General features: G+C 42.7%; 1 protein-coding gene across 6 annotated transcripts in view; it reads left to right on the top strand.

Moving 5' to 3' along the window:
- Positions 1–312: 312 nt before the first annotated feature.
- agrn (agrin) overlaps positions 313–13,296 on the top strand; it is a 256,975-nt gene continuing 243,991 nt past the window's right edge. For 5 of the 6 annotated variants that reach the window (XM_083920018.1, XM_083920020.1, XM_083920024.1 and 2 more), the window contains exons 1-2: positions 313–700; positions 2,339–2,600. In XM_083920018.1, the coding sequence (XP_083776144.1) occupies positions 500–700; positions 2,339–2,600 (463 nt within the window). In that variant the 5' untranslated portion in view covers positions 313–499. Of the gene's footprint in view, positions 705–2,338; positions 2,601–13,296 lie in introns of all 6 variants that reach the window. The other variant, XM_083920022.1, reaches the window with a different exon arrangement.

Consider the following 13,296-nt stretch of genomic DNA (forward strand, 5'->3'; position numbering starts at 1 on the left):
AGCCACTTTCTGCAGGCATCCCAGCGTGAATCCCCCCCTCCTTCACTACCCACCTCACCCTCACTTCACTTGTGGGATCAGCAATTCAGATCGCATGCAAATTCAGGAGCGTCACTGTGGATGTGTGTGTGTGTGTGTGTGTGTGAGAGAGAGAGAGAGAGAGAGAGAGAGAGAGAGGGGAAAAAGAGGTGGAGAGAGAAGTGCAGTTGCATTCCTGGAGAGAGAGATCCCTGCCCCTTCCTCCTCCTTCCGCCTCCTTCCTCTCTTTCCTCCTTGTCTCCTAGCCGGCGGCGGCACAGAGGGATTTTCAACCCGGGCTGCAGATGCGGGAGACAGGGCTGCAGAGTGAAAGATACGCCGGTAGTCCGTAGGGGAAGTTGTGGAAAGGAGCAACATTTTAAACGCATTCGTAAAGAGTTTGGAGTTTATTTTCGGTCGCTCCGGGCGGTAGAATTTTCATTGAAAGAAAGTTTACTTTTTGAGTTACATCCGTGTGGTCATGGGTTCCCAGCGGACACTCGGGGCTGGCCGGACAGGGCTGCTTCTGGCGGGGCTGCTCGTAGCTCTGTGGCACCGCTGCGCCGCGAGTTGCCCGGAGAGAGACTTGGAGGACAGGGAAGAGGAGGCCAACATAGTTTTGACCGGCACCGTGGACGAAATAATTAACATGGACCCGGTGCATAATACCTATTCTTGCAAGGTAAGTGTTTTTATGTGTGGTTTTCTGCAACTGTGGTCGAGCGAAGTATCCGCAGAAGCGCGTTGCTTCAGGGGACAGACACCTGCTCCTTGCGCGAAAACTCGCCTACTAATAGGGTCTAAGTGGACTATTAGAAGTCACATTATCGCTTAATACCTTTACTCTCGTGTACCTGATGGAAGCCATTACCACCGGTGTCCAGTTCAACTCTCTTAAAGGTTTCAACAGCTTGCCTGAAAGGAAAAAAAAAAACATTTTACAAACTCATTCATCCAGAAGCGTTTGGCAGTAGTTACATGGACACCGACAGTGCATCCAATTTCCGTTCAGAAATAGATAAGATGGTGTTTTAAAAAAAAAAAAAATCTGCTTACCAATTACATAGCTACAAGGGAGGCATAACCGACCTTGTAATCATCCCAAACATGCTGCAGTGAGAAGCTGGCCCCTGGCTCTATAGCTCTCACTTGATTTCTAGTCATAAATGTTGGAAACATGCAACTTCAGTGGCTGCAAAAGGAGAGATTCTGATTCTGAAAATCGTGATTTATTCTGTGGCGTTGCCATCCCTAACTAGAGATTTATGACTTGTGGTCATAATGTCCCTCGGGATATAAAAAAGTCCACAACATGCAATAAGATGATAATAAATTACCACATAAACACTACACAGTACAGTGATTTGTGATTGTAAGAGACAATAACATGCCCGTACCCACCCCCCAGTAGATATCACAGGCAAGTGCTGCAAGGTGTGCCTAAAGCAATACAGATGTAGCCTTTTGTCATACCTTACAGTGTCATTAGTCACTCATGTGAAACCTGTGCGTGATAGACCTGACAATGTAAATTTCCCACTCTAATGACACAGAAACATTATGTCTCTGACTAATAGACCACATAATAGCGCACGGTGAAAAGGAAAACATCCACAGTTCCACAAATAAGCACCTTTTCACTTTTCCGGATGCAGCCTTCCCTCGTCCTCATTTTAAAGCCATTCATCGTGAAACTAACTTTTGCCTCATCATGGACTTGTGGTAGACCACTCTATAATCTGTCAGAATAAACAAGTGGTGTTTGGTCAGCTCTCTCGCTGCACGTTTCCTCAGCACCCACATGCTTCCTGACCCCCGGTGAATTAGTTGAGTAGATTAGAGGCGCGCGGCTCTCCCCCGGTACCAGAAAACCACCACCAAGCTCTGAATTCACTGACAAGGCGTCTAACATGTAGCGGAAGGGGCGAGCTTTCTCATGACTGTGCATAAAGCAGACTTTACTGCAATTCCTGTGATGCACTATCTATGGGTGTATGCGTATCTTTTGTTTGACATGTATTCTAGTAGATATAATCACTTAAGAATGAGTGTTCTTACATTAATGACGGGGTGTTTTTGTAGCACAGGTGTAAATAAAATTCTTGGTAAATATTTGAACAGTAAAGTCCGGCTGTCATCACAAAAACACACATTTCCATTGGAGGAACCTTGATTCAGATGAGCAGTCGGACAGGGGCCCCAAATCTCTAGCAGCACCCCTGCTCACGCTTGCATATAAATTAAAATATGATGTGTGTTTATTGTTTTGACTAAATGCTTAAGTAGCTTAAGCTGCCTTTCTGTTGTCGTTTGGTCAAAGGTCAGGGTGTGGCGCTACTTGAAAGGAAAGACCAACGTCAACCGCGAAATTCTCCTGGATGGCGGCAACAAGTTGATGATTGGCGGCTTTGGCAACCCCGGGATCTGCGACAACCAGGTAGCCACGGGGGACACGCGCATATTCTTTCTCAACCCTTCACCGGAGGCCATGGGGCCTGAACACAAGAATGAACTCATGCTCAACTCAAGTCTGATGAGGATTACCCTACGCAACCTGGAGGACGTGGAGCACTGTGTGGAAGGTAAGCTGCCAGTTTGTTAAGAGTGAAATCTGATCTATGTCTTCTATGGGATGGACTATACAGCACATGTTGTTGGGAGTCTAAAAAAGTAGTTCTAAGAATGATAAGCATGTATGGGAGTTCAGTTTTTTAAGTTTAGCAGGGCTTATCATTTCCATTTGATAGTTCAATTTGCTGTGACCTATATCCATATTTTGGTCTACCTGTGTGAAATTCACTATAGGATCCATGCTGTAGCTTCTCACAGTAATTGTAAATCACTTAGCAGCAAGGATTTCATACACCGGTGGCTGCTGAAATTACATAGCCTCAGGCCCACAGCGTCAAAGTTTCCCAGAACTCCCTGAAACAAGGACACCTGACTCATTTTAGGAGCTTTGTTGCCATGGTGAAGCTCTAGCCTTTCCCAGTGTAGCCTCGAGGAAGGTGTGTCCGATTAATACCCTGAGGACATGGGTTGAGTGGTTAAGGGATGATTCCCGACCTTTGCACCCTGTAGCTGTGCTATTTTATTAAGTCAGTGGTAAAACTGAAACACTTACACACACATAAACACATGACGTGTGAGCTTAACGCAGGTTCAAACCCTTTGAACGTCACTGTAAAAGAAACACTAAATGACTTACTACACAGAGACAAAGAAGCAGGCGATGAATGAACAGATCAAACTTTCCCACACACCAAAATTGCTTTAAACATAGTGTTCAATGAGCTTTTAAAATGTGGAATGAGTGATGTGTTTCAAAGGTTATTACTGTTTATTCAATTGATTTGCAAACAATAATCATAGTCTGAAAAGAGTTAGTTAAATACTTGTATTCCTCTGAGTCCTTTTTTGGTTATGAAGTAATCTGTCAGGCTCTTATGAGACGAACCACACAGCCATGACTAATAAATCTCAGCATCTACCGTGACTGTGAGACTGTAGCAGCCTCTGCCCCCATTGCCAGTGAGCAGTGAGATTGCTGCTGTTTAACTTTTACTGGTGCTTGACAATGTTGGCAGCTGTTCAAAGTTTGAATCTAACACTTAAAGCGGCCGGGAGCACCAGGGGGAAATGAATCAAAGCACGAATCGCCTTATTGAGGGCTTTCTGAGGCAATCACTGTTTCAGAGGTGCAGGGTCTATTTTCTGGGTACTTTCCTCTGAACATTTTTGGGTAGCAGGATGTTCCAATGGATGGCTCTTGTTTGCAGTGTTAAGTTGCATTTGGCACACACATAAAACTTCTTCTGTTTGTCTGTCCAGGCACGAAACACTGCACTGCTAACCTTTTTATTCACCCCCCTTTTCTTCTTTTTGGACTCCTGTTGTGGAAAGGGGAGTTTCTTGGCTCTGACAAACTGTGTAGAATGTGCCCTTTTTGTTTATGGGTTTTGTACTTCAAGAGGGTTTAATGTCACCTGAATTTTTCATATCACCATATAGTTCAAGGAATAGCGGTAAGGAAAAAAATTCAAGAAGTCATCAGACAGAAGACAAAAGACAGGAATCATGTTTTAAAGACCTGAACATTTTATCTTATACACTGATTTTCCAATAAGTAATATCCTGGGACAATTGTCAGGTTCAGCCCCACCATGAAATCTGCATGGGGGGGTTAGATTGGCCCCAATAATGAACTTGCATGCCTTCATCCAGTCGAGAATGAGCTTTGAGACTCATTCTACTGCAGAGTTTTAATTAAGAGAGTCAAGTCAGATCCCATCCGTTCTGTGCAACCACTACCCCCAGCGGGACAAGACTCTACCTGCCGCAGTACTCATTGTACCCTCCTCTGCTTTCTCCTCATTCTTGACATTTTCGATAGCTAGGATAGACTCAGGAATGCCTGGCAGAGAGCTAGGTGGGGAGGCGCATTGTCTGAGGTGGAAGAAAAAAGGCTTTGTGTGAGCTCCTTGCCACCAAGATTTTTAAGAAGGACACAGACACAAAGGAACATAAGATGAGTCATGTAGAAACAAAGGAAAAACGGAGGAATATTTTGTACATGTGAGGACGTGGGGCGTGAGGGATGTTGTGTTTGCTTTGGCATATTTGTTAGAATTTGGATCAGTGCCGCGTGAAGACAGATTTCTTCAGGCATTACATTTCACACTCTTTCTACCCCTGTGCTCTTCCCACTGGGCGGTGGCACTTCAGGGCTACTCAGTCCATGTGTGCGATCACTTGGATATAGGCTTTCATCTGCCACAGAGCGGCCCTCCCGAGAGAAGTGTTTACAAGATCTCAGTAAACACTTGCCGTGCCCACCAGCGCTTAGAATGAAACAGAATGTGACAGAACAGAACCATAAGAATCTCCCCAGTTTTGGTTTCCTGATTATTTTCACTTATTGGCGTCAATACTGGCATTTCTGCGGTTGGAATATGAGTCTGAAATACTAATACCAACTCTTCAATTCAAAGAGTACCACCTCTGCATCAATGGATTTGCACCTTGTCAGGGCCGATAAACAGAGGAGAGAATCTCTTCCTTTGTCTTCAGCTACCATTCAGTGAAATGTTACCAAAGTCAGTCGTGCGGTGCAGAGTTGACAGATAATGAGTCACAATTAAACACAGACATTTGCTGTGTCTTTAGAGACACAAAGAAAGTCATGTCTTTTTAAAAGTAGATTAAGGTGCAATCAAACACATTGTCCTTCAGATTTTTGTAAAGATGTAAGAAGTTGAAATGTATGTGTTGTGTTTATTATCATTTCCATTTCCCCCAGTGCGTTGTTAATGGCAACAAAGAGAGAAGGCGGAGGTGTTGTGGGTTTGGAAGAGAGGAAGCCCTCTTGATGGAGAAGTGTTGAGCGTACAGGGAGATCTTATCCGTCTTGGTTTGTTTATCAGCTGCTTTTGTTTCAGTCCTTGATGACTTGATGCCAGCGTCTTTCCCTCAAGGCTGAGATGAAGCAACAAAGGGCCGTTTCTTCCGTATGTCTTCATCTCTTCCTCTCCTTCCCTTTTTTTTATCCGTCTCTTTTTTAGAGGAGGGGAGATGAACCAGTCAGAAGTCAGTGCAGAGTCATGCAACAGCTGCATCAAAGATCTTCTCTTTGTCCCTTTCTGCTGCATCTATTTAAATACATAATACTGAGTGCAGCTAGTGTGCTCCACTGCTTGGACAATCAAAAGTCCTTGTGGGATGTTAATGAGCACCGTTTTATTGCTCAACATACCACTGATTCTTTATGATCTGTGTGTACAGCAGCCCAGAGGCTCACTGGTAATGGGGTTAGCCAGGCTTGCTGAGAACCTGATGGGGGTCCTGATTCGCCAGCAGGTGGTCTTGCTTAATGATGGGCGAGCAGACAGTCCTGTGGAATGCTCCTCGGGGTGGGTGGGATGTGGGATGACTGTTTGAGCCCCCCCCCTTCTCCTTCAACGAATGAGCCTAGGCCTCATGGGAAACTTTGAGCTTTTTTCCCACTGTTTGTGCAAGGAGGAGGCCCGGAATCGTCAGGAATTCCTTACCTGCACAAGCTCCTACCTGGCTGCCTCCTCCCTCCTCACCTTCATGATATGTGAGGAGATAATGGTGAAACGATAAGGGCAAAGGAGAGGAGTGAACACTTCACTTTTTAGCTATGCTATCGACTTTTTCATAACGTAAATGCCAATCATCCACAGGGCAATTGACTCCAGTGTTTCAAGAACAATTAAAGACCTACTGAAAAATGCAGGGCTCACTCCCCAGCTGTAGTTAATCAGTGACTCAATGCCCTGGAAGACACTCATGCAATGTTGAGAGTATGTTGATAAGCCAGCCCAGGTTTACTACCAGGATTTTTTTTTAGCAGAGTTGCCATCTGAGCTGAACTGAGATCCTAATGTGTCTCATGCTACTTTATAATGGTCTTAACATTAGCCTGTCTCATAACGTACATGGCTACATGTGACTTCTTGAGCCCATAACCCTTTATTTCATAAAATTGATCAATTAAAATCATTTCCACTGAGTTTAGCGGAGGCAGGATTTCAGTCGAGGTGGTCCGTCTCTGCTACAAAACATTCTGGGAAATCTTGCAGGAAGTTGTTTGCCCTATAATTTAAATATCAGGCTCCACTACCACCTGTTTATGTTTTAATCTTACTAAGACATTCTAGAGACGGATTACAACATCGCTAGTGCACACTTCCCAGACATAAAAACATATGGCTTGTGGGTAATTCTGAAGCGGAAATGTAGTTTATTTTATTGTGGCTCTTGAAAGTGTGTGAGAACTCTAAGCAGACAGGTGACTGAACTAAAGCACTGGGATCTTTATCCGGCCCATGTCCACAAGCAGCCTTTTGTCTTCAGCAAGGAGAAGTCAAGAAGACCGACTTTAAGGATTGGATTTTTCTCAGGGTTCTTGAATGGGAGAGTTAATTTGCTCGGTGTTGAGGTATTCTACAAAGGTGTAGCCCTGGTAATGTGTATCCTGTATGGCTTCTGTCAAAGCATTTATGCACTGGAGTGAACAGAATTGGACAAATGGAACGGCTTGATGGAAGGCTTTGATGAAAAAAGCAACAAAGGCTTGAAGGGAGAAACGAGACCAATGGACCTGTTTGCCAGCTAGCCCGCAGTCTCCAGAGTTAGTGCACATTTTCAATTTTAATTAAAAATGCGGGAGCGGAGAGAGCCTGCTTGGCATAGCGATAAAGGACTCAGAAAATTAAAAAGCCACGAAAGATGGAAGAGAGTAATGGAAGAATGGACCACTTAACCAGAGTCTGTTCACCTTGGCTCATATCCCAGCCCGAACCAGGAGTGTGTCACACTCATGCTGATAAGGATCATAGATGGTATTGATAGTAGGTGAAGATACCTACATGTAGTGACGTGCCTGTCACTTAAGTGAGATGTTGACATGCCCACAGTGTACATATAGACATACTATGTAACATCTATCCTGTCCAAATATAATGTCTATCCTGTAATGAGGCAGTCAAAATGTATTATTATTATTTTTTTGTTAATATGAGCTCAATGCAGTTAGACATGATTTAACTTTGTTCCCTTGAGTAGTAAAATATCTGTATAATGCTCCTTGTATTACACAGAACCCTGCTTTTCTCCAGGCCAAAAGAAAACATCGTAATACTTCTCTTATGAAAGTTCAGGAAGATTCAGAAGCATTTCTTATACGGACATGCACAAGATCTCTAACATTGCATCTTTTCGCCGCTGTGGTTGGAAGAAGGTCTCTGAATCAAAATTAATTCTAAAATGCATCATGATCAAGCCATTTAGTAATCCATTTGACGGTAAAGCTGAGCAGTGTTGTTTTGAACCTCCCAACATTGAAAAGACAATGTAAAGTTAGCTGGTGTCGAAATCCAAGTTAAGCTCTTATTTAGTTTGGGAACAGGAAAGTGGAACTGATCTGGGAGGGACTTGGGTGTACAGTGACCCGGAAACCTCCCTCTTCTATTCCAGACATAAAGAGCTCAGAGCAGCAGTCTGCATGAGATCTGGGCTCCCTCGGGGGAACTGGATCCATGTCAAAATTCTTGCTCCAAAACCGCATTTCTGGTGCAGGGCAGCTGCCATGGCAAGTGTGGCTACTTACTGTCAACACGCCAGACACATCAGGTTTAGAGTTTAGGTTTTGGTGGGCACCCAGGGGCATAGTAGAAGCCCTAATGTGATTTGTATTTAGGTCAGAATCGGCTGTCACTCCTGAGCGCCTCAGATGAAGAGAAAAAAAGGGAGGAAAGTGTTTTTTTGTACCCTGTGAATTCTTTTTGTTGTCGGATACATGAGGGACTTCTTTGATAAACTTTTTCTCTGAAAATAGTTTGGCAAACTATTATGCTTACTTAGTGTGCTTCCTCTTTTAATAGAAAGCAGACAACTGCATATACCTAACACCTAAACTTCAGTCAGCTTTCCCTAGATGGGTGTATGTCAGCAGCATATGCCAGCAGTACTTAAGTGATTTTCCTTTCAGAATTTACTTATTTTAATTGTATCAATAGTTTTACCTTTTTGGATTTGTCTGACAGTCTCACCCATCAGAACCTTTCCAGGTTGAGAGTTGAAGAACATATTTTATGGAAATGACCCCACGGTTGGATACGACATAATACAAGAAGAACTTGGTTCTGAGGTTAATCACGTCCTGTCACCTTCTGGATGTGAGCTGGAGATGCATTAAATTAGACCTATCATGCTCCATGTTGTCCCGTGGTATGCACTTGTTATATGCCCACATTGAGATACATGGCAATGAGGCTAATTATATAAAGCTGTGTATCCTTGTTCCCAGGCTTCTCTAGCTATATTTGGACTAGTTTGGATGATAGCAATACTTTAAATTAGGACCCTGACAAGTTATGTTTAACCAACCATATTACACCTGATTTTAAAATGCTGTTAAAACAACCTCAGCCCTTCTGGGCTCTAAGTCAGTGACAAGAGCATTAGAGAGGTCTGATACTGTGATGTTGGGCTATAAAGCCTGGCTCAAAGTTGGAGTTCCAGTTCATCACAAAGGTGTTTAATTGTGCTCTGTGCAGAGTATGGGCAAAGGTTAGTGCCAATTTTAATGTTGATGGTATCTGACTGTTGCAACAATGTAAACTTTAGTTGTTTGTACTGTTTGTCGGTAATTTGTAAGGAGTCCCACAAAAATGAGAGGCTATTGCTCAAGTGGCTGCCCTTGAAATAAAAATAAAGAATAGTTGTGCCAAATCACGTACCTAAACTTACCTAAAATATTGCTGAACGTAACTTTGAGTCTAACCCTATGCATTGCTTGATTTAACACAATCTACATTACAGTGCTGCACATGCAGGAAGCAGGGGAGACTTGACACTTGGGGGTCCCACGTACACAAACAAATCATGGGATGTATAGGCTTTTCCCGTGCTATTTTGCCCCTCATACGACATCCTAGTCTCTGTAACTTCCTTTCCTCTCCCTATCAGTCTGTTAAGCCCTATTTGGACGGGATTAGTTAAACGTGGGGACGTGGGGTAAAATAATTTTCCCTCAGGACGTCTGAAATCACAAGATATTATAAACTAACTAAACACGAAACTAAATGACAGAACCGGTTATCTAAACAAAGTGATAAGAGTGCTCCTTCAAGCTCCTCCATGCTCAAAAATTTGTGGAAACTACGTATTAACAGGATATGATGGAATATCAACATATGGTTTACAGAGTGTCCTATTCGGACTGGACTAGTTTTACCTGAGGTATTCTTTCCGTTTTACAGAAAGAAAAATCAGCCTAATTTTTACTGAGATTCTCCGGAATAATTACTAACATGAACTTAAACCTCTGGTAAAAATGACCTTATCCCAGGTCCCCACGTAAAAAATGAATCCCGTCCACACAGGGCTGTCACGGTGAAGTCAGGATTACCACCCCTCCTTCCTCTGTGACATGTCCTCCCTGTTTCCTTCTGCGTTTGTGTGTGCTATTATCTCTGTATCTCCTTCAGGTGACATCTTCAATCATATTCTCACAATCTGATGATGACCTGCACGTGTCTGTCTGTCATCATGTGTGCATGTGGAGGTGTCCCGTGCTTACATGTTTTGGTTGATCGTGGATGTTTCTTTGAACCATTTTTGAGGCAGCTGTTTGCTGACCCCTCATATTTTAGGTTTTATGTCTCCATTCTTACCTTTAACACACTTTCAAGTTTAACCTTTTTTTGCCCTACCCGTATTCCCACTCCCGACTGCCCTCTTCTCTATTCTCACAGTCGTCATCTTCCTCCTCCCATCTCACAACGGTTCCACCTGTAATTAGCCTGGAATCCCATGTCCCGTAAAGCTGTCATAATCATAACAACCAGGTGCAGTTTGTGCAGACCTGACAACGGCCTCTGATCTAATTCCATGTCCCCCTCTCTGTGTTTCTGTCAGCTTCCTCAAGAACAACCACATTTTTAAAAGGCAGTTAGATGATGCTGCGTTATAAGAATGTGCATCTTTTTGGATTTAAGTAGGAAGTCATGTAGAAATTTTTGTGGCTCCAGAGGAAGCTTTGAGAAGTCTGATAAATGCCTCAAGTGATGTGACCTAAGTCAGAGTTAGTTGGCTCTAAAGACTACAAGAACTACAAAACAAACTGGGGTGTGTAGAGTTAGAAAGAAGTGAGCTTACCAGACGCTCCTCATCTTTGCTTGAGGCTAGCTGCAGGCTACATTAGTGGCTACTAGCAGAACACACCTGAATCTTCAACCAAACTGTCTGTGGACATGTTGCATTGTGGGTAAGGTAGGCTCCTTTTTTGGAATAAAAAAGATATCTGGTTGCGCAGTGTCAATTTTGATTTATTTTTTTTAACTGTCGACCATGATGTGTAATTAATGCTCTTTTAATCTGTGTCCAAATGATTGATAGGTGTCGTGTGTATTGATCAAGGAAATTTGCTTTTGGGAATAAACCAAGATGAGAAACTGGAAATGTAATGCCTTCTAAGATGTTAAACTTTCCTTTGTTTCCTTTAGTTATGGAATTTGTGACAACTCTTAAGATGACAACTCTCCTGAGAGATGAAACCTCTTAGGAATTTCCCCCTCTCCCTCTCTCCCTCTCTGCTTGCCCTCCAGGCTGACAGATTTGTCTGGCTCGAGGAAGGCACTCGGCCTGCCCCTGTTGTTTTAGCCAACAATGGCAAGGACGTGATGGCTTTCAGAGACAAACAGAGATATCTGGCAGAGGATGTCTCACTAGCTTGAGCATGTATCTGCACACACACACACACACACACACACACACACACACACACACACACACACACACACACACACACACACACACACACACACACACACACACACACACACACACACACACACACTAACAGACTTTACTATCTCCCCATCAGAATGAGACATAAACATAATGCAGTATGTGTCGCTCTATCTGACCTAGCCATTGCATTGTGATTGCTTTCAACAATGAACAGTCTCCAAAGTAATGACTGAACTTCCTTCTTCACAGGGTAATCAGCTCACACAGATAAGGGATGTTTCCATAAGGCATTTGGGTTGGGGTAGTAGCTCTATCTGGCCACATTAATCATTTGTTTAAAATTAGCAAATGGAAGCTAAAGGAGCAAAAAACCAACACTACTGGAGCTAAGAAAGTTAACAGTGGCAACTGGTGCCAATGAAAAAGCTGCATATTCTAATATTTGCAATTAGTTTTTTAATACACTTAAACAGCTCATTCTAAAACTGGTATGATATGTTGTAAATATAGTATAAGCAATTGCAATTAATGGCCAGAATCTGTGAGTCTAATAATTTAAAATGATCTTACTAACCTTATCAGAAGAAAATGACTAATGTGAAAAATAACTGCACTGGCAAAAGGCATCAGCATGCAGGGCCAGCTGACAGACATGGCAATTCAAGGGTGTATAATGTAAATAACACAGGCTCTGAGACACATGGAGCACGTATACGTTATGGTTGTGTATTGCCTCCATCCTCACGATACGATACATATTACAATACAGAGGCCATGATATGATACAATATGATACAATACGATATGATACGATGCGATACGATACAATGCGTAATGCTGGTGTTGATTTGACAATGTCCTAGGGCTGAGTATCACCACTGATAGCCCGATCTGATTAAGTTCTGGTTCACAAGGTCCTGATTTGATTTCTGATTGGATTTGATTTGAATAGGGATATTTCAGTTACAAAACCAATTTTCTAAGAGAACTCATGCTGTAAACTGTACAAGGAACCCTCTAACCTGGTGCATCATAAAATATGAATGTTTTCATTAAAAATTGACCCCAAAGTAGTTGCATTATTGTACCTTTTTATTTAACATGAACACACTTCAGCAGTTAACATGGTAAAGTGCACCTCTACAGTGCACCACCACTTAGTAGCAGTATTGAGTGACATTTGCATCTTAAGGTCAGAGGTCAAGGGACATCCTTTGAAAATGGTCGGCCAGTATTTCCCTCGCCAAATTCTATCCTGACTTTGGAGCGTTTTTTAACCCCCTCCCTAAAGAGCGAGCATGACACGGTTGGTACCAGTGGATTCTGTTTGTCATCTAGTTTCATATGATACCAATATCAATATTTCTTTTTGTTAATCGATATCAGATCATTTAAATGAAGATTGATTTTATTTGGAAAATCAATTTTTTTGAAACCCATGCCCTAATAGAGATACATGCATTTAATGGATCTTCGCACCATAACGGTTTCTGTGTGTTTTTTTTGGTGCTGTATATCCTGTAGAACCCATTTTGTTCACTGTTTGAGGGATTAAGTGCAACTACAAGAAAGGTAAACAGTTTTACAACAGAGAAAGTGTGACTGGTAATACAGCAGTGACTAAGGAAAGAAAGAGGCGAAGTCCAAGATTAAAGAGCATGAGTGATGGAGGGTCGGAAACAGCCAGGACAGGGTGGCCGGAGAAAGAGAAAGAGGAAATGGATAAAAAGACTGAATAGAGTAAGGAGAAAAAAACAAGGTTGGCTAAAAGTAAGAGCATGTTAAACGGGATGGAAGGAATATAGGAAGATGAGAATGTTGGAATAAGATGAGGCGATATAACTCCATTGCTTATAGGGGACACATCTCAAAATCTCAGGACATAAAACTGACACTATTAGGATTCTCTACTTTGGGCGAGCTCTTCCTTCTCAATGGTTCTCTTGTTATTGCACTAGCAGCTCCATGAAGCCTGGACCAGCAAATAGATTTTCGGTATTG

The sequence above is a fragment of the Echiichthys vipera genome (genome assembly GCF_963691815.1).
Source record: "Echiichthys vipera genome assembly, chromosome: 9".
NCBI classification, from domain to species: Eukaryota; Metazoa; Chordata; class Actinopteri; order Perciformes; family Trachinidae; genus Echiichthys; species Echiichthys vipera.